Genomic DNA, 23,109 nt, shown 5'->3' with positions numbered 1-23,109 from the left:
TCTTTTACGGGATTACTATGTATACAACTTGGCTACTCAATGAACGCGTAACAACAATATGATACTGCATTTATGGTAGAATACGAGAACCGATAATAAAATCACAACAATAAAATCAATCAACAATTAAATCAATAAAATCACTGCTGCTCAACAAGTTTAGTTAATTCTTTGCCCACTCGTGTGCACACTTTGTTGCTTCACTGTATACATGCAAAATGTTTTTTTTTTAATCAAGCCGGTCAATCTCGTTCGTTATTTCTTATTAATCTTGCGTTGGAGTTTGATTGTTAAGATAAATTGTCGTGTGATTATCGTGTGATATATAATCTTAGACTTATTTTCTTTCCTCCTCATTTATTTATCTTAAAAGAAATATCTTTTTTAATTTAAAATATTTTATATTTGAACTATTTTATATTAAATATTAAAAAAAAATCTTTATTTATTATAAACATTTGTTAAAATTATTCACGATTTGCTCATTTTCGTTCTAAGGATTCAAGACCAAAACAAGTGATTTATCATAAATAAGAAAATATAAAAATCTGTGATATCTATTTGCGTACGAGGAGCATTCAGGTAATTATTGGTGGTTTGTTAATTAATGTGTTTCGCTTGGCTGCGGCAAATGATGTTAAAAGCGTAGACCTCTTGCAAGTATGCGTGTGTATTATTATATATAGCTACTTATATAATGCACACATTACGCGATTGCACGCGGACGATAGAAAGAAAATGCTCGATTGATGTTTCGACGTAATGATATTCGAGGGCAATTTGTTGTATAAGTATAATATAACCACACTATTTGATTGATTCTGCTACTTAATTCAATCACACGTTTTTACTCCATTATTGCGTCTACGTGATTTATTCGCAATCGTATCACTTATTTTTTTTGTACATATACAAGAATAAATGCAAAACTTGTTATATCGATAAATAATCATTAAATATCTGTAATCATAAAAAATAGACTGGTACAACATTGATATCGATAGATTAATAATAATGTAAAGAAGAGATATTTAATCTCTTGAGATGATACTTTTCCACTTGACAATATTTTGACGAAGAAAAGGCAAACAAAATTTATACGTTTAATAATCGTGATTTGTTTTCATTTTAATTGCCGAAATAAATCGGCTCTTCATAGCTCTGCTTAAGTTCGGAATTATTGAGGAATTATTCTTGACACTCGACAGTAAAGCATTAACGAGCGATCTATTAATGGTTAGATATTTAACGAAGCTAATTGATCGAAGGAAAGCCATTATATTCACCAATGATGATCGTCCTCCTTCGTTTGCTATTGACCCATTCAATATAATTCTCCTTGCGACGCCGCGTCTCTTGTTTTCCGCTTCCTTAATTATTACCGCTAACGAACGTGGGCGATGCGGCAAGAAACGAACCGTGTCTTTTCGCACGTCTCATCGTAACTCGTTTTCTCCCACGATGTGACACTATTTGATCCGAAGCGCAGCGAGAAGCTCGAATTCCCCGTCAATTTTCAACGCCCACAATCGTATTATGAATATTCTCAGATTGGATTTCGTCGATAAAAATCCTTTTTTCCAACTTAAGTATCTAACTTTTCTCTTATTTTTATCGGATTAGATTGACACAAAAATGCTACAGCTTATAGAAATAGTACAAAACATCTAATCTGTGTCTCAAAATTGAATGTGACGGAGATGTCAAAATATTTAAGTAGTATTTCAAAAGTTTTTGACATACACGTGCAATTTTTCCATAAATTCTTTATTAAAATTAAATTTACGTTCCCACGTGACAATAAAATCTGCGTGAAGTAACTCGTACATATTACTTATATCGCAAATTGAATTAGAATTAAAAAATATTAACTGCTTTCTATATTGTTTGAGATAAATAGCTCTGTTAGAAGTTTTATTCCAGAAACTCGGAAACTTTCTGGACGACGTACTACGTTCGGTATCGTTATTTGTTCATTTACAATTTTTTTGTGATTCATATTTTCTTTTCATATTTTCTCTCTTCCTCTCTGCTCGTTCACTTATTTCGATACCGATTATAAAGAACGAAACGCGTTTATTTTTCATTCGCCCCGCGGGATTATCACCTCCTTTATTTCCCGTTTTGCTCTCGCGTCAAAGTGAATTATTTCTCTAATTTTGCCGCTCTCCGTAAGAGCGATCGTCGCGAAACTCGCTTGCAGAGCCGCAAATTGGACTCTCGCTATACAGTGAGAAAGTAGAAAGGCCTCGAGAGGACGCGCGAACCGGATTGCCGTCCGTTTCCGCGGCTTGTCGCTCGATTAATTGTTCAAAAGCGAATCAACCCGGAAGGTGGGAACTTGGAAAGAGAGAGAGAGAGAGAGAGAGAGCAACGAGTTCGAATCTGGGTCGAAACATCCGGGGGGTGAAAAGCCTAAGGGCGATCTCTAAACGAAGCTCTCCGGCTTTACGCCTCAGCAGAACGCGGATGTTACAAGTTACACCGAGTCGCGATGGGATCGACACGTCCGTTTTGCAATTATTCCATTATTCTCTCTCCGCGGCTTTCTCTCTTTATTTTTCACTTTATTTTCCATTAACAGCGAGAGAAAGAATATTATTTTTTCGATATTTTTATACAACTGTGACTCGAAATGCGATAATCCTGAAAAAATTGAGCAAATCCGGGTCAAAGCTAGACTCGAATTCTATTTAGGAATGGATCTTATACCTTATGTATGTAGATACATATCCTTATACGAGGATACGGAATGATAATTTTAGAGGATGGTGGTGGAAGTCGGCGAGAGTCGCTGCTGAATCGAGGTCGAATTCGAGCCGGCGCGCCGTTCTATTTGCGACACAAGGCGGCAAGATGAAAAGAGTAATAGAAACGTGGAGCTATGAAAGAATGACGAGACTCGATCGGTCTTCGCAAACGACCGTGACGCTGATCGAAATGAGGTTGCACGAGCTTTTTTATCTACGCACGCTCTTATTATACTGGGGCGAGAGAAACGATCAGAGGGACGAATAAAATGCATCCCGGTGACTGCAATGAGTGCGACGCGAGCTTCATCTCTCTATTATCGCGACGAATGCGTTCGTTTATCGCGATCGCGAACAATGCGGGAAATGGAATCGCCGATTCAATAAGCTCGCGATTTTGCGCGAAATAAATCGTCGATGATATATAAGCACAAGATGATCTTGCTGTATCGCCAGATGTACAAGTTCTATTCTAAGAGCCTATATATAATGGATTTTACGAAAGAATACGTAGGTGCATATCTGCAAATCTCGTTATATATTATATATATATATATATATATATATTATATATGTATATTATATATATATATATATATATTAAACCTTGTTATTCGATGTCCTTGTTATCGAAGACAGCAACGCAGTCGACGACGAATGATCGTACGGATTAAGAGATTCCGACGTGCCAGCCATTTGAATTCAATTCCCAGCGCTCGCGACGGTCGGAAAAGGAAGAGAAGCCGCCGTAAATATATTCGATTCCGACGCGTCACGAGCGAGAAAGCGGAAAGAAGAAGAAGAACATATCCGTGAATTTATTCCCCGCGCGAGAAGACGAATAATAGACTCTTCGCCACTGGCGCTCGGCCAACCCTTAATCGCCAACCCTCGCTCGCTCGGGCTCCGCGAGCCAATCTACCCCGACCTTCGCGGTGTAGTACGCGGTACGGATTGCGACCCCCCTTGCACACCCCTGCTCTGACCCCGATTCGCCGTCGGCGAAGTTACACCTGGTTCGCGATATACGGTGATTTGTACGTACAAGCGACGTGTGTCGTAAAAGGAGGAAAAAAAGTACGAAGGGAAAAGAACAAAACACCGAACTTGATGAAATTCTATGTAAAAACTGGTTTACACGTACAAGTAACTATATTTTATATCACGCATATTGCTTTAACATGAATCGAAATAGTTACATCTGATATGTATATGCAGAATAAGAAAAAGTATAATTAATAATATGAATATTTTACAAAATATACAAGAGCTTTGGAGAAGGGAAAACTATTTTTTTTATTTAATAATTCAAGGAAGACAAGAGAAATCTCAAACTGAGAAGTAACTTTTTTTATATCTCTTCTCGTATATCCGTTTCTAATACAATCTTATCTGATGTACGAAATAAAAAACCTGGCCTCAATATTGTCGAGATTCATCATCTCTCGATCTCCTGATATTCCAGTCACGTCGTCGCCCAGATATTTGCGGAATATTCAGCGAGTTCCGGGAACATAATTGCGTGAGGAAGTAAAAAAGAGATCCTCCTCGATGTCTGAGAAAATAATCGACAAGCTAAGGAATGTTGTAAAACTAAAGCTCGCGGAGAATGAAAAACTTGCTCGAACGTTAAATGAGCCTCTTTTTTTTCATCATACCGATGTAATCTCGTTTTGCAGACGTCTCTCTGCATGACATGCAACATAACGATCCGTGCCCTTTTTTGGGGAGAACACCCGGAGAAAACGATTATGTCCGCGCGCGCGATCGGCAAAATGCCAAAGAAAACGTGGATAAAACGCCTCGCTCGTTTACGTGACGCGATATATAGTAAAAAGCACTAGCGGATCCTGACGTCGATAATGGGGGGGAGGGGGGGTTTGCAAAATTATTTTATTTAATATTTTCGGTTTCATGATTAGCTTTTATTCTAGGATTAACGACGTCGATAGCTCTTTAATGTTTGTTTTTCTTTATTAATATTATTTAAACAAATTCAGCAAAACTGTTTCTTTTAATTTGCAAGGGGGGTTTAACCCCCCGCCCCAAGATCCGCCAGTGTATATATATATATATATATATATATATATATATATATATACATATATAAAGAATTTCTCGCCTAATTATTTTCATGCAACGAAATTATCTCATCATTTCGTCCTATGTCTGACTTAATCTAAACTTAACTCCTTGAATGCGTAATGAGTATAATTTACAATGTATCTTATACATACATATTGTATATATTATATAGATATAAAGAATTTTGCCTAATTATTTTCGTGCAACGAAATTATCTCATCATTTCGTCGTATGTCTGACTTAATCTAAACTTAACTCCTTGAATGCATAATGAGTATAATTTCCAGTGTATCTTATACATACATATTGTATATATTATATAGATATAAAGAATTTTGCCTAATTATTTTTATGCAACGAAATTATCTCATTATTTCGTCGTATGTCTGACTTAATCTAAACTTAATTCCTTGAATGCGTAATGAGTATAATTTACAGTGTATCTTATACTTTTATATATATATATTTTATATATATATTTTATATATATATTATTATATATATACAATATATAAAAGTATAAGATACACTGTAAATTATACTCATTACGCATTCAAGGAGTTAAGTTTAGATTAAGTCAGACATAGGATGAAATAATGAGATAATTTCATGCACGAAAATAATTAGGCGAAATTCTTTATATATATATATATATATATATATATATAAGATATACAAAATGTATGTATAAGATACACTGTAAACTATACTCATTACGCATTCAAGGAGTTAAATATAGATTAGGTCAGACATAGGATGAGATAATTTCATGCACAAAAATAATTAGGCGAAATTCTTTATATATATATATAATATATACAATATGTATGTATAAGATACACTGTAAATTATACTCATTACGCATTCAAGGAGTTAAGTTTAGATTAAGTCAGACATAGGACAAAATGATGAGATAATTTGGTTGTACGAAAATAATTAGGTGAAATTCTTTGTATCTATATAATATATATTATATAGATATAAAGAATTTCACCTAATTATTTTCGTGCAATGAAGTTATCTCATCATTTCGTCGTATGTCTGACTTAATCTAAACTTAACTCCTTGAATGCGTAATGAGTATAATTTCCAGTGTATCTTATACTTTTATATATATATATATATATATTTTATATATATATTTTATACATATATAAAAGTATAAGATACACTGTAAATTATACTCATTACGCATTCAAGGAGTTAAGTTTAGATTAAGTCAGACATACGACGAAATGATGAGATGATTTCGTTGCACATGAAAATAATTAGGCAAAATTCTTTATATATATATAATATATACAATATGTATGTATAAGATACACTGTAAATTATATTCACTACGCATTCAAGGAGTTAAGTGTAGATTAAGTCAGAAATAGGACGAAATGATGAGATAATTTTGTTGTACGAAAATAATTAGGCGAAATTCTTTGTATCTATATAATATATATTATATAGATATAATATATATTATATATATATTATATAGATATTATATATATTATATATATATATATATATTATATAGATATAAAGAATTTCACCTAATTATTTTCGTGCAAAGAAATTATCTCATCATTTCATCCTATGTCTGACTTAATCTACACTTAACTCCTTGAATGCGTAATGAGTATAATTTACAGTGTATCTTATACTTATATATATACACTAGCGGATCCTGACGTCGATGGTTCTTTAATGTTTGTTTTTCTTTATTTATATTTTTTAAACAAATTTAGCAAAATTGTTTCTTTAAATTTGCAAGAGGGGGTTTTACCTCCTCCCTCCTCCCCCCAGGATCCGCCAGTGGTAAAAAGTTAAATCGCGGGGCTTTGTTGCGGAAACAGTTCAGAAACTAATAATTAGGTTTATGCGAATATTTATTACGACAACGCCAGAGTATCGCGCGCGACGCATCATCGCGTTGTTCGCTTTTGGCGAAACCAAGTTTCACATAAAGGGCTGCGCCAGCAGTGGAATTTTTGCACGAATATTTGGGACGAAATTCTCTCGCCAACAAATTTTCCAACTTACTCTCAAAGTTATGTTGCGCCGTAATTTGTTCTTCTAACACGAGATCGGCTTTAGGAATATTTACGAAAGAATAAATCTGATTTAGGATAATTAACTGTGCTGTTCTTAATCCTTGAAGAATATATCCGTATTATTAGAATAAAATGCATAAAATAATTGATATAACAGTAAACGTAATAATAGCAGTTATCTCGAAATAATTTTTTCTTTAATTTTCTTTTAGTATATAATAATTTTTTAATAAAATATAATATATAGATATAGTGTATATATAAATTTGATTTCAAATGCATGTAACGTTTAAAGAGAGCAGCGGAATTTATATGAAATGCAACTGCATTTAAAGGTTGCATGTTCATGAATTTTATTATGTGATTAACGCGAAAAAAATGCTAACGTCATGAAGATTTCGATACGTTCGATCAATTTATGACGATTCTTTGCCATGTCTCGAATGGAGATGCTCAATGCCATTTGCTAGATATCGCCCGTATTGCTGCAATATCATTTTCTTCTAGTGGCGACTTCGTTAAACGTGTAATAGGTTCTCGATACAAGTAGTGGATATCAAGGACACCCCGAAATTGTCGATCAACGCAAAGTCCACTAAAGGCCTGGTGTGTACATATTTTAAAATTTTATATTTGATCGAAGGAAAAAAATCGTCGGATAGTTAGAGCTTTTTTAAGAGTTTCTTTGTTTTTTTAAAAATTAATATTTTAATTGAGAAACACGCGCGTATTTTAGTTACACACTTTTAAGAACTTATTAATTTATAAAAAAATTGCGTTAAATTTTAAGAATATATAAAGACGCTATATTTTAAGATTTTATATTCAATCGAAGAGAGAATTGTTGGATAGTTAGAGGTTTTTGTGTTTCTTTTTTTAAATTTATTAATGTTTTAATTAATGTTTTAATTGAGAAACACGTGCGTATTTTATACGAATTTTGTAAGAATTTATTCATTTATAAGAAAATAACGTCAAATTTTATGAATGTAAAACATACGACTGAACTGAGAGAACTGAAAAACCTTAAAGTTTGACAATAAAAACGCGTTAGTAAGAAAGCGCGCTCAAAGGCGATTGTTATTGTGTAGTGGCGAGAATAAAAAAAAGCATATACCCCGTTTGTCTACACATATTTCTTGCAGTCGTTTATTCGCAACGTACACGGACAGTAGTAGATGTATCTGTGAGCTATACAGAAACAAATACTTTGTGCGCGAATAATATATCTATCGTCTTTCGCTCGAAATGGAAATTATCGGAGCAAAAAAAGTCTGCGGATCAGCACTTATCTCCGCAAACGAATTCTCTCTTTCGAAGTTCTTCTATCAAACGGTAAAGTTTATTTCAAGAAGATATAATCTTTGATAGTTTTAAATTAAAAAAAAAAAGAAAACGCATAACTAGGTTTAATATTACTCGATTATATATACTATCATTTACGTGCATTTCAAGTTGAGATCTCATCTTTCGCTCATGTGAGAATGTTTTGCGAGAGATTTATTCGATTTATTTGGGAATATTTATCTCGAGGATGCGTTTGTGGCGACATAACTCTGCATTGAAAGGGAAAGTAGCAGCACGTGCTCTTCACAAACCCTTCCTCCGTTTCTATGATGTAGGTGTGAACATTCAGTTGTTGACGCGTGCCCCTACGTGCTTCTCATTCAATATATACGGACACATCGAGTTTTCTTTCTAACGCAAATACCAGTTGTCAAATTGGATTCAGAACGCCATTCTATTTTCGAGTTTCATGAGCAATCAAAAGATTTCCCTATGGATAAAAATATTTGTATTTGTATAAACAAGTTGTTGCTTTAAGCGAGCTTTAATAATTATTTTTTTAAATGTATCAATATATTATTTATATTAAATTCATATTAATTTGTAACAACAGATATTTATGTCCTGCAGTGCAGTTAGAATACATTTATTATTTTTAAAAAAATAGAGAGGTTTTCGAATATTTGAATAAAGTGATTTCAATAACAAAAACGATTTTAAGTTTAATACTTGTATAATATTATTATAAAAATCTTTAATTAAATATTAAAGAATGTTAAAAGGAAGGAATAGAAAAATTGATTTTATTAGACATTTTATTTAGTTGAAGTTTCCGTCAAAGGTCAAAGCATATAGCATGGTTAGGGGTTTTAAATTTCTAAACACGTACTTTGTTTCATAGAGGCGGTTTCGCGCAAAGGGACACCTATCCTAAATTTCCTTCGTCGTAGTAACTCGCGCACGAGCAGAAAATTTCTAAAACTGGCACATCGGGGAATTGTAAGGCAGGGAAGGGTTTCCCGAAAGGGCTCGTAAATTTAACGATATTCCTATATTCAAACTTTCAAGGAATAAACGAGTCCTTAGATGTATATATGTCAAACTGAAGGCATAATCTTGTACAAACACATTTATTTAATATGCTCTATTTTGAAGAAAAAAAGTTGCAGATACGTGTGATAAAATATGCACTGTGAGTATCGCAAAAAGTGTCGCGTAATAATTTTTAGCTCCATAATTTTAATGGCAAATTCTTTGACGAGGATAAAGTTAATCTTCTCGCAATTTACATGTACACTCAAGCGTGTAAGGATGTAGGACAACGCATTAATTAACATGAAAATAATTTCTCCTATTTTTTTTAGCGCATCTCATTACTCTTCGCGATAATCGCACCCACCTTTGTAATAACATAATCCGAGCGTATGAATAAGCCGAGATGCCTCAAAGTCGCACGACAACAGTGACCGCGGTACAATCGCAGTATTGTATTTTTTAAAAGAAGGGCTCGCTTTTTCAAAGGCATGGAAAGCATTTTAAGATAAGACAGGAAAAAGAATCCCGCAGAATCTCTTTCCTTCCTTCATAGCGCACGCGAGAGAATGGAAAGTTTTTTCCTCATGGTCGTGTATATATATATATATATGTGTGTGTGTGTGTGTGTGTGTGTGTGTGTGTGTGTGTGTGTGTGTGTGTTCGCGAGAGGATATAATGGCGTGAGCGGGCAGCAATGAAGGGTAACAATCAGGGTGGGTGGGATGAAGGAAAGAGAATTTCTAGGCTAGCACGCGAAGATTGTATAACTAATATCGGTCACATATATGTATATACGAGGTCGGTACGCAATTGTATGATAGATTTGATGGAAAATATTCCATAGTGTGATGTTTACTTGTCCGAAATTACGTAAGGGTCGCTTATACATTCATTGAAATCGAGATTAAAAAGCTGTGAATAATGAAAATCGCGTATAAAAGATATTACGAATCTGAATTTATTCTCTCTCTCTCTCATGCAGTAATTATAACTTTTATTATACCTTTATACACTTTTATTACACGTTTTCAAATTAATTTCAAATTAATTTCCACTCTATTTGTTTTAGACAAATGTAATTGTATATACTTTTATTTCATTTCGCGATTGTAACGAAAATAAAATTAATCAAACTTTACGATTTTGTGTTTGTCACGGCTCTCATAATCTTGAAAAACGTGGAAAACTTTTTAAAGAATTTATAATTATAATTAATTAATCATTAATTTGTAAACTAATTTTATATAATATTATAATCTACTTTTATAAATATCATAATCAAAAAACATTTACTTTACGAACAATTCAAACTTTTTGCGAGACTCAATTTTTTAATCCAACATTTTACATACAATGTAATTTTTAGTTTGCATTAGATTTTATTGTGTAGTTTGATCTTATCGCGACGTAAAATTATCTGTATGTACACAATTAAACGACGGTGCCAGTTTGTTCTCTATTTCTTTCGTAATTTTTATTTCTGTGCGAAGCTTTTCGTGTTCTTTTTAAAGAGAAGGCAGAAATATTCGATTGTTTGCATTTCGATGTGCTTCGTGCAAATTAAATTCCGAAGTATTTGTGGCGTAATAAAACGAAAGGGTGAGAAAACCCGAGAAATGGAACAAAGCTCGTGGTCTTATTCGAAGAAACCGAGCATTTCGACCTGTCATTTAAAAAAGCGTGCCAGTATTGACCGAGTGCTTTTACAGAGGAGAGATCTCCACCATCTCCAATGCCGCTCGTGTTCGTTTAATTATCTTCCGTAAGATTTTCCACGAGAACGATTCCATTACGTGCGGTGACGTTCGCCCGAGAACGATAATGCTCTCATTTTATCCGTTGTGATTGGACTGGATTCATGACCAATTTTTGAGCAAACTCGGTATTATATTTCTATAAAAGTGAAATAAATTTTACACTATAAAAATATTAAACCAATTAATTTTTCTATTACATTGCACGTAAAAATATTTATTAAAACGTTTAGTATTAATTTACTGCAAGGTGAAATGGCAAATAAATTCTGTAAATTACTTTTCCGTATTTTACTTAATTATTTTCTAATCAAAAGGAAATTATAATACTCGTTCCACTATTAAATTGCTCATAACAAGAGCATAAACCGCACAAAAGAGCATAAACCGTATAAAAGAGATTTTATCGCTCCTATTGTTACGTAAATCACATAAATAATTAAATTAAAGTAATTTTTATTACCATTAAAAGCAAGATAAGAAATATGACTTGTCATATTTTTTAATTATTCATCACATTTCTCTCTCTCTCTTAAAATTTTTATTAAAATATAATTCCAATTTTGCTTAGTTTGATTATAATTTTGTGGAGTTCAGAATTAATACCAGATTAAATTCGGTATTTATTTCTCACGTTATTGTTGCATTTGTCGAATGACGCTACAGCGAAACCGTTTTTACGCTTAGATATTGCGAAGATGCGAAACTGCGTTTCCAAAGCGTGATTTATGGGTAACAATGGCAGCGATAAAATCTCTTTTATACGGTTTACGCTCTTGTTATGAGCAATTCCACAGCGGGACGAATATTTCGCGAGTTGTATAACTCATCAGCGTGTGTTACAACGAGGCGAGCCCGGTTTGCATTCGGTGATAATTGAATCCAAATGCCATGAGATTTGCGTGTTGAAAGTTACGAAGCAATCAAAACTTGAATTCGAACGAATCGCGAAGAAATAAAATCGAATTGTGAGATCGAGATCTCTCCGAGAGAGATCGAAATTGGCATTGTTGTAAGTTATAATTAACGCACAATTCAAGTGATTGTGTGAAATTGTATTGATTATTTAGGAATTAAGTCTCTAGGAAGGTATAAGAAGTAACGAGACATATTAAGTATCGGAGGAAAGAAAAGTTTCAGTTGTTAAAGTTATGAAGCAACAGTTCAAGTTGAAGGTACTTCCAATTATCATACTTAGCTTCGTACAGCTAAGAGAAACTTATTTTAACACATACATACACACACGTTGATGTATACGTAGTATATCTTCTTCTTAAACATTCCAAACTTTAGTGCGATGAAAAGTTAATAAAATATACGATAAATCTGTGTAGCCCGATCTCGTTATCGGCGTGTAATTTCAAGAACGATCACACCTTCACGCGATTACATTGGCCGAAACTTTGTCAGTTTGGCAAATTTGTCAGACCAAACTGGCTGACGCCCCAAAGTTACTTGACTAGATATTGATAAAGGTGCCTAAAGTGCTTCATCTAAAGTGCACAACCGCGTATCAAGCGTTATTTGTATACATAAATAGCGGAGAGAGAGAGAGAGAGAGAGAGAGAGAGAGAGAGAGAGAGAGAGAGAGAGAGAGAGAGAGAGAGAGAGAGAGAGAGAGAGAGAGAGAGAGAGAGAGAGAGAAGTAAAATAGAGAGAGAGTTACATAATGTATTATAATACGTATATTCTCGACATCGCGTGGATGAAATTTACGACCGCTAAGCGGATAAGCGCAATTGTTTAATTATAGATTAATTCTCAGGAAAATATATATTATGAACTTTCACGAACAGATTGAATCGATTAAATAAAACATACACGCGATTTAACCAATCAAATATATACATATGTATATGAAAAAATACATAATTATACCAATGAAGAATTCTATAAAAAAACGAGATAATTGCAAGAAAATTAAATATATATATATATATAAGATACAAATAAAAGTCTACTTTTTTTTTCTCTCTTTTCTCTTTTTCTTTTTTTAAGGTACTATTAAGCTCTAATTTTGGAAATTTAATTTTTAAAGAGATTGGCTATTTTTTCGCTGGCCTAAATAGACGAAGCGCGAAAACATACGAGGTCGTACGCAAGCTGAACGTAAAACACGAAGACAAATTGCCGTGAATGCCGGGTCCTTCGATATTTTCTTAAGCTTCGGGAATTCGAAATAGATCGCCATTCGCCCAAATCGCACGAGTGAGCTATCGAACTATTAGGTTGATGGGGCACGATGCGCGCACACATCGACATTGACAAATTACATCGATACATCGTCCGGCATATTCGTGCGTTGATTTTCGAACGCACGTGAAGATCAAACAAATCGTTAGTCAATAAATTTGCCAAACGTGTCGTCACGTTACACAATCGGTTCGCGTTACTAGCAACATTAATCCACTCTTATCCATTTGTCGTCGTGAAACGTTATATCGTTCTCATAATTACGCAATTAATATGTCATTTCATATATCGATTAATAATTAATTAGATATATATATGTAAAAGACAAGTAAGAGAGGCTGAAATATACGCAAATATATGATAAAAATAACTAGTAGTAGCAGAGAGACAGATTATCTAACGATATGATATTTAATCCAAAGCTTGCTGGGATTTTTTCGTTATTATTTAACGGGAAATTTTAGCAGCGTGAGAATTTTCTGTTGGATTTATCCGTGTATCGACCGATATACTCCCGTTTATCCCGTTTTTGATAAACAGCCTTTGTCGACCGCGCGCATCGTTAATACCGCTTTGAGTTTTATTGCTTTTTGCGCGAGTGATCAGAATCGATCGTTAATGCGGCGACTGATTGCGCTGAAACATATAGCGTGCTGTTGCAAAATCTCCGATTATTTCACTTATTTTACGCTGCATCAATTAAACGTCAATCATATTATTATTATTATATATTCGTATTATTAAAAGCGGTAATAATAACACAATCGCGGGCACGATTGTCTAAATAACAAAACAAATCTTCTGAATCGTTAAACGTATTATCTGGATAATTTTATTTTTCAGCCAAACAAGGTATAACGTATCTTTTCTTTGTGAAAAAATTTCAAACTCGTTCTAAAAAGAGATAACGAGAATCCTTTGTGACTTTCTGTCCAACTATTTATATCTTTTATCTTTCGTGCATACGCAAGTTATATGGACTTTAAACATAATCATATTTTTGAGATTTTTTTGATCACGCGCTTAAAAAAATACACTTTACACTACAATTTATTGCAGGTTTTTTTGAAAAAGAAAAATGTATATGCATATATATTTTTGAAGAGTTAAATCTTATTAAAAGATTATGTGTGTTACGTAACAATATATAAAATCATCGATTTTTTATATACAATCTTAGCAACGCAGCTGAGTATGATTTATTATTTACAATGATATTGCACACATATATAACACATACATGTAGACCCTATGATATAATAACTCTACTTCGGGTGGATTTATATGCTTACTCGTACGCTTTTACATCATAAATTTATTACGATAAAATCGCAGCGCTTTCGTAAGCAAGCGTGCTGCAACGTAGTCGTAATCTACTTCATGGAGATGCGGTTAGTGATCGAGCTCAATCATTGGCTCAGTCAGTCCGACTGCGCTCGGAGAGAGATTTCGATTTTTAACGCGGTTATTTTAGCATGTATGTACATGCTATGCTGGCTTACATCGGTTGCAAACAACTTTTTCTAGCGTCTGACATTTCGACGTTAAAGTCATCCCGACATGTTATTGATATCCAAGGAATCGGAGGAAGATTGTACTAACGTCAAAAGAGGAAATGTCAGCATGTAAAATTCAATATCCGCGATCCAAAAGTGTATATGGATATTTAGATTATATAGATTTTTCTCCTTTTTCTATTTTAAATTAAAAGAAAGAAAATAAGAATAAGATACTACACAGAGAGAATTTTCTTTTAGAGTTTACCCTGAAAATCATCAATTTTATGAGAATTTCTCTAATTAATATTTATATCACAATAAAAATACTAATATTTATTACAATAAAATATAAAATATGTTTGATTAATTTTACTATGCAGTTTAGTAAATATAAATATAATAAAGATAAATATTAATCACAGAGAAATTCTCATAAAATTCTTTCCATGATTTTCAGGATAAATTCTATGAGAAAATTCTCTCTCAGTGTAATTTCCCTCCTGTCCGCAATGATATGAAACATATATAACGTAAGATTATTTCAATTAGACTGTACAATTTTTTCCAAAGAAGGTACTATTACTCTTGGCTGTTGATGTGTCACAAAATAATCTAACATCCTCTCTTACTCTGCCTCCAGAGACAGAAAGGGATAAGCGAAGATGCAGATTATTTGTAGCCACACATTTCTCTCTCTAGCTGCAAGACGGTGCCGATATAAGTAACGGCGCGGATGAAATTCTTTATTGAATATCTGAATCCTCGGGAGAGGCGAAGAAAAAGTTTAGCAATCGCGAGAAAGTTTGCGAGTTATCGGTGCGACTGACTTTTGACAGTGCAGGCAATTGCCAACTGCAATCTCGCAAAGTACGTCGGGAGCGAGGCAAATAGGGCTTCTGGTGTTTGTAATTTATGGCAGAAAGAATTCCACCCCTCTCTCCTATCAGAGGTAAATTAGAAATCACATATTGTCGACACGATTCTTCACGAAGGAGAGATAAGGGAGATAGCGTAAGAAAATCCTCTTCTTTCGTACATCAGACGTACTTTGCACATGTGTAGGAATATGCATATAGTATATGTGGGCGTGTTTGTATTGGCATTACGGTTGTTTAATGGCATCGGGGGAGGTGAACATACCGCGAGGACGAGATCGATAACCACAAAATCGCCAGCTTGCGACCGTCGAGTTTCCTCTTTCGCTTCACGAAGTATCTTCTTTCACGTGCAAAGTACGATCGACGTTCCGGTGATGAGGGATAATTTTATTTCGAAGTTCCCGCAAGAGGGGAGGGGGTTTGTATGTAAGGTAGACGTGTTCGCGAGAAGGGAGGTAAAACCTTTATCGTATATAAATTTTATAGGTGTAATAAAAAAGAGAAACGTGATTAAGATTTAATAGATTTATCGCGTATTTATCGCGTGACATGTACATAAAATTAATTAAATGTTATTTATTCAGCGCGAGGGTGTTTCTAATCGTCGCTTGAAAGAAAAAACAACGTGAAAATTGCGCGCTTGTTTTATTAATATAAAAAGTAAGAAGTGTGCGATAACATATTACACATTATCGCGATGTTTCGTACGCTGTAATGTACAATATAATATTCAAGTACCGATTCTTTCGCGGGCGAGGCAAGAATTTAGATTAAACGCGTTTTAAATAAATTCCGCGGAACTTCACGAATTTTCGCCTCTTTCCCGGAGGAGCGTAATCTCTTTGGAAATTTCGGGATTGACGTTACTTTGGGTAGAGTGCAAAAGGCTGTTTAGCACACACGAGGGAGAGATTTCTTCTTCTTGTCGAAGAAATATCGAGCACGATATCACGATTCTTCCGCTACAACCGAAAGAGGGAACAAAGTATCAACATAAAGGACGTATCAGCTTAAATAAAATATACCTTATTAAAAAAGAAAAGATATTCATAGTTTATTGGCGAAAACGATCGATCGATTCTGTAATACCGTTGTTTCTTGCAAATCGTATTGCTGCGAATTTCTTTCTTATCTTTGCAGATATCTTTGTAAAATTGTTACATTTATATTAAATGTCAAGATTCAACGAAGAGAATTTATTTCAATAGCCTATATATATATATATATATATATATATATAGCATATATCATAAAGTAGTATTTTTTAACGCTAAATAAATGTGCGCTTTCTGTATTCAAATATTTGGGAAAAAATTTAGAAAATATTATATCGCTGATAGAAGCTCTCTCTTGTTAGCCTTTTCTCGCAAAATTATTTTATCGCATTTCAGCTTATGACGTAATACAGACAAGCACGTTGAACCAAATTGTGGAGCTATTCTCATTGCGAGTTATAATTACTTCGTCCATTTACTAATGACATACTCATCTACCGCAGTCCCCCGATAATTACATTCCTAATAATCCGCGTCCGCGTTCATTCATAAAATGTCGCTCATTGGCGTTTGCATAGTCACTTGTTCATTCGCCAAGTTTATCGCGTTTCTCGGCGTTATATGTATATATAATTATTTATTATTGTAAAACGGGATATCGCGCGCGTGCGTTCTCAACGCGATCGTCCGATCGCGAGATTTATCGATTTCCTCGACAAGTTCCGGCATTGCGATTCCCATCGCCGACACGCGCGTCGTAAATCATGCCAGGAGCGATCCGGGCTGCGATTCGGGCTTTCAGGCTTCCGGGTTTCCGTTTGACTCGGATTATTATCCCGAGCTCGTATAGTGGCTTTCGCGATTCTCTCTCTCTCTCTCCTCGATGCTCGCGTTCGAAATAGAAACGCAGAACTTTGGTAGGGTAATCACGTAATAGCGCATTTTGCGGGTAAATGGCACAAATCTAAGTGCATTCTCTCGTTAAGACGACCGAGGTCGTTATCGAGAGATATTTCGATGTGAAAAGATCAATTTTACATATATGCGAATTAAGCGTTATCTGCAACGTTAAGCTCATCTCTTTCCAAAGAATAGGAAAGAACGCAAACGCTGTAGCATAATGGTAGAGCATAACGATCGAAGAAACGCGAACACGTTTCTGTTTCATCGCAAATGTCTCGGCACGATATCCGCACGCGATAAGCAGCGGCACGCTTTCGTTTCGCCATCGTTCTTAATTAAAAACTTGCGATATCGTCGAAAAAGATCGCTTAATGACGAAACAAACCCACGTATTATTTTCTTTCGCGGATACTGCAAGGTTGCAAGTTTTCTATATATAGATAAAATTTCATTGAAGTTCTTAATCCTATCAATATTTAAACAAATATATAATATTTAAATATATAATATTTAAATATATAATATTTAAACAAATATATAATATTTAAATAAAATTTGCGACACTCATGTTCGTGTCATATCATATTATTATTTTTTTTGAAGCTGACATTCTCTATAGAAATCTAAGAGTAATGATTTGCGTGATGTTTCTCTATTATTCTATATGTTAATTAATTATAACATATATAGTATTGTAATAGTAATATTATAATGGATAGTTTTTACATTATAATATAGAAAAATTTTTTATTTAATCCTCTGTCAGCAATCATTTTCTTTACTATTAACGCCGCAAACTGGATCTTTTAAGTTTATTCTATATTATTTTTAGACTTTCAAAAAATACAAAAAAATTCTGGATTATAATATCCAATAAATTTAAAAACAAAATATATTAAACCCAATTGTTTATACAAAGCGAAATTTGAACAGAATTTAAAAAAAAATGGAAATTTGCTTGTGCCTTAAAAAATTCAAATTGCTGACGAAGGATTAAAATTGAGATGAATCTTTTTTCAAAATGTATATCTTACTATTAAAAAATCGATAGTACCGATTTTACAACGATGACAAGCATACAAAGGATTAATTGCATTTTGCCACGTTAAGGTGCGATTATGCGGAATCCGGTCAATCGATTTCGCAGCCCATCTACTGCTACTTCCAGATCAAATCACCCGTCTTTATTATTAAAAATGATTTTTTTATGTGTTACTTAAAATAGAGAAAAAAAATTATTATTTTTCAAGTATCGTAGGCGAATTTATATTTCCACCATTATATTTTACAAATAGAGAGAAAGTTGGAATTTGGTTACGTTTGTTAAATCTTTACCAGAGTTTATGTAACGTATTTTCGTAAATTCAATTCGGTCGTGAAATAAACCTCCTTGGTGCAACTTACATCTCTGCTGGGAAATTTCGCTCATTCGTTCGAGCATGATACAGATTTCGTGACTCGTCAACACGACGTGTCGCACGTGCTGCTTTCTCTCGTCGGCGAGAATCTTGGGGTGAAATTCCGGGCATACCTTGAAAATCTATTACCGAAGGGCGAGTAAAGTTTGCTTTCAGCCTTCCGCCGCGTGTGTCCCGCCTGAATAATTTATTCCCATTAATACACCGAGAGTATCCCTCGCCTTTCCATTCGCATGTTTGGCGATTATCCCGGCTGTTCGTCGTTTGCATAATCCGTTGTGAAGAGTGCATCGCGTCTGCATTACAAACGACAGCGAATAGCGCGACTCCTTTCGCTTTAATCGAACTCAAGGGGATAATCGAGATGAGTAATCGTCCCGATATGTTCGCGATATCCCATTGGAATTATTCACAGAATATCTATTCCAATTCTATTTCCAATTCTGTGCCGTACGCACAGATTTATGGAAATATTTCTCTCGAAATAATTCAATTTAACATCGTGCAATCTTCTGTTTTGCAAGTTTTTGTCGTTTGTCGCAATTTTTTTTTCACATCTAACATATTAGACACGCAATTATATGAATTAACATTCTCAAAAGAACGAAATCTATTAGAAATTTTAGACTTGGCAATAAAATTTTATTAATTGCACTTTAAGCGATATTTTGACATTTTAATCGAGAAAGAATTTGTTCTAAATTGAAATTTCAATAAATCTGTTACAAAAATTATACATTAATGACAAGTGATTTTGGAATAATTAAATTCGTAGTGTCGCGATTTCGGGAATTGTTGAATAATTTAACGGGATAGTAAGAGCACGCCTGATAAATCCTTGGATAAGCTTGCTTAAGAGCAGTATTAGAAGGACGTGCAAAAGCTGTGACGTTTGAAAAGCAGCGCTTCTTGCCGGATAATAAATCGACAATTCATATACGACTTCCGATCGTGGGAACAAACGAGCCGGAGAGAAAAGCCTCGTGCACATGTGTCGCACAATGTTTTTCTTTTTTCTTTTTTTTTTTTTTCAAAGCTCGTTTGTTTCCGGAAACAGTCGATTTGCGTTCGATTATGCGGCGGAGTTAGCCATTTTTTCGCGCCTACATCGCATCGTTCGAGTAATTTCTCGACGGGAAGACGGATGGAAACAATTTTTCGCGATGCAAACCATTTTTTCATAGCGTTCGATATTTGCCAGATAGATATTTTTCAAATAAATCTTTGAAATTGTTCTCTAAAATTGTTCTTATTATTATTGTATTATTATCGCGGTAATAATTTCATTTTTATTATAATAAATTTATTCTTTCGGTGAATATTTTACAAGGTTTTTTTGCTATGACGTATATATGAACAAAATTTTATTCTTATTCGCGTTTAAAATACGCTTTCTGTGATTTCTCTATTTTCATCAATATTACCGCATCTTAAATATCAAAAGCAATCCAGAAGTTACGATAAACAACATACATGACTTGTCTATCCTTATTTATTTGATAACCTTTAAACTACTCGCCATACTCATAGTGGAAGCTATTTTTAATCTTGTAAAGAGATTACGTACAGATAGATATTATTAACCTTTCGCTGGAAATAACATGTCTTACACATCGTCGCCATTTTTAATTATCTTTTAATTATCGCATACCTGTATTACGCAATTTACACATTTCTGACATGTAAGCTTATCCGAAAAGTTCAATTTTATTCTCTCTGCGGATAGCGTTATTATTCTTATCGCTGTGTATATTTTATTAATTTTCGTTTGACAAAAATTGAGATTATTTATAAATTTTCATTCAGATATTATTATTTTTTCCTCACTCTTTTATCGATACACAGCTGACAGATGCTCGAGCCTGGTTTTATTATTATATCTGTGTCTTTCCTTATTCGCTGATGCGGTTTTCCGTGTTATATTATATTTAATATTAATAGTATTTTGTATACATACAATATCGCAACACACGGAACCTTTAGAAAACATCGATCGAAAGCTCCCTGCTATTGTTATACGTCCTCTTTTTCTTTCGAATGCGTTAGTAACTTCTTCCTCGTTTTAATTTGCAGAAAAATGAAGCTCGATCTGGACCGGGAGAAGGGCCTCGAGCTCTTCAGCAAGTTCATACGTACAAAGAACATCGAAAGTCTGCAGGGTGATCAACCCAAAACCGGTCCCGAGCCACTTCATCCAGCCGACTCCAAGCAGAAATTACAGGTAATAACACAATTTTTAACGTTGCGAGGATCTCACACTTTGCATTCTCATAGAGGGTATCTGAAACTGTGTGAGAAATTTAAACCATCGGCGAAAAACTTTTCGCATTTTTATTCACGGCGCTGTTAGGTCGGTCATTTTGTCTTCCTCCAATTGCTTGTTGCTACTTAAACGAGTAAAGGAAGCCTTGCGTGAGGAGAAAGGCAACTGTGAAAAACAAATGTGAGTGTGGAGGGTTAATTAAAGAGAAGTAGACGTTTAACGGTGGGTGTTGTTTCTAATTATCAATTAGAGTGACACGTTGACTATTAGAGCGGCGGGAATGAGGGATACATATGTGCCTAATGAAAATTTACAAGCAAACTTTTGTTCATTTTGAGAACGAGAAAAAATTTCTTATAAATAATATTTTTTAAAATATTTTATAAAGAAAATTTGGGTCGCTTTTATATATATAAATTGTTGATTTGATCATGTTGGCAGTGTTGAATAATTTCTCAACGATTAATGCGGATCCCTTCGTATATAGTCAAGTGATTCGCGTCGCGGTATATCTATCGGCTTTCATATAGTCGCGCTGCTAAGAGAAACACGGCAAACTTTTGTATCTAACTACGACGGTAGTGGCCGATGCTGCAAAGCCATGTCACTTTGCATCGGTGGACATTTCTAGCAGACGGTACCGTAGTTGCAACGCGCATAAACCGTCGCAAAGTTTCCCAATTGCCGATCCACTTTCCGTAGGAAAGTAGCACACAGGCCCGACACACATATATACATATATACATACACAAATACGAGTGTCAGTGGCTGTGGCTAAGACGCAAATTTTATCTAATGCGAAAGTGGCACGCGAGAAATCCGAATGGAGGCTATCAAGCGTCAAGCGAGACAAGTGTACTTCGTTACGCTACAGTCGCTGAAAACGGAAGAGCACTTTCATCGACATTGCTTAAAGCGTATAATTTTTTGTTCCGGTGGAAAAAGATTTAATCGCAAATTTCAGTAATTTCGTCGGCTTAATATTTTATTTGCCGCTTTCGCCAAAGTGCACGCGGTCTTGCTAGAAATTGCGAGCGAAATTGCGATCGAACGCGGTAAACGACATTATGCATTTGGGGCGAATTCTCCAACGATTTGCCGCGTGGGGATTTCCGGTATTTATTACTCGCGCGTAATTTCGGCTCCAACGGTTATAACTTCCGAATTTATCCGTATTATTTAGCGTGTATTATATAGCTCGCTTCCGGCGCGTAAGACACGTAGAATTGCGCGCATAATTCTATGCAAGATGATAATCCGAAATATGTTTGCGTAAATGATAAGGCGATCGAGTATTTTCCCTAGGAAATTAAGAACAGTTCTTTATGATTTAGATATTAATCCTCCACGTGATTATAATTTCAATGAAATAAACAATTAATTATATTTTAAATATAATTTGGTCTAGATAATGGAACGTAAAAAATTATTGAAGATAATTAACAATATTATCAAATTTTCTAAAGATCTTGCTGAATTTTCGTGCTTCTATTTTTCATGCGTTTTAATTTGGAAAATAGATTTTGCTCACGTAATAAAGCTTATACTGAAATATCACAGATATAATCTCAGAGTTTTATGATCTGAATACAATTAAGACTTAAATCATTTTTCCCAGATTGGTTTTTGTATAAAAAAAAGCAATATATTTCTCGTGGACCTCAAAATCCTATCAAAATTCCCATAATTTCGCGCAAACGCATAAATCAGCGTCAATGTTGCGACAGACGAGTGCAGGTACCAATAATTCACGCAGGATTTGCATTAATTTACGTCGTGGCGTAACTCTTCCTATTTTGAACATGGCGACGATACATCTGGTGGATCAATGTCGAATATTTTGACATTGCTGACCGCGCAATATGCATTTTCTATCATTATCACGTAATTACGTCTCGATAGAAATTGAGACCAATTATGATACTACACCGCGAAACCGAATAATTCGATTCGCGCATCATTAGAGACCATGTAATTTTTGCAATTAATGCCGTTTCGATG

General features: G+C 34.3%; 1 protein-coding gene across 2 annotated transcripts in view; it reads left to right on the top strand.

Moving 5' to 3' along the window:
• Positions 1-23,109, top strand: part of LOC145938086 (solute carrier family 7 member 14) — a 70,810-nt gene that overhangs the window by 16,587 nt on the left and 31,114 nt on the right. For both annotated transcript variants that reach the window (XM_083041461.1, XM_083041462.1), the window contains exon 2: positions 20,919-21,066. In XM_083041461.1, coding sequence (XP_082897587.1) covers positions 20,919-21,066 — 148 coding nt within the window. The remainder of the gene's footprint in view (positions 1-20,918; positions 21,067-23,109) is intronic.

Source organism: Prenolepis imparis, unplaced genomic scaffold, assembly GCF_030444845.1.
Source record: "Prenolepis imparis isolate NDT839.2.m4 unplaced genomic scaffold, iyPreImpa1.0 SCAF_7, whole genome shotgun sequence".
Taxonomy (NCBI): Eukaryota; Metazoa; Arthropoda; class Insecta; order Hymenoptera; family Formicidae; genus Prenolepis; species Prenolepis imparis.
The sequence above is the reverse complement of the archived record's forward strand: the minus strand, read 5'-3'. Positions and strand labels throughout refer to the sequence as shown.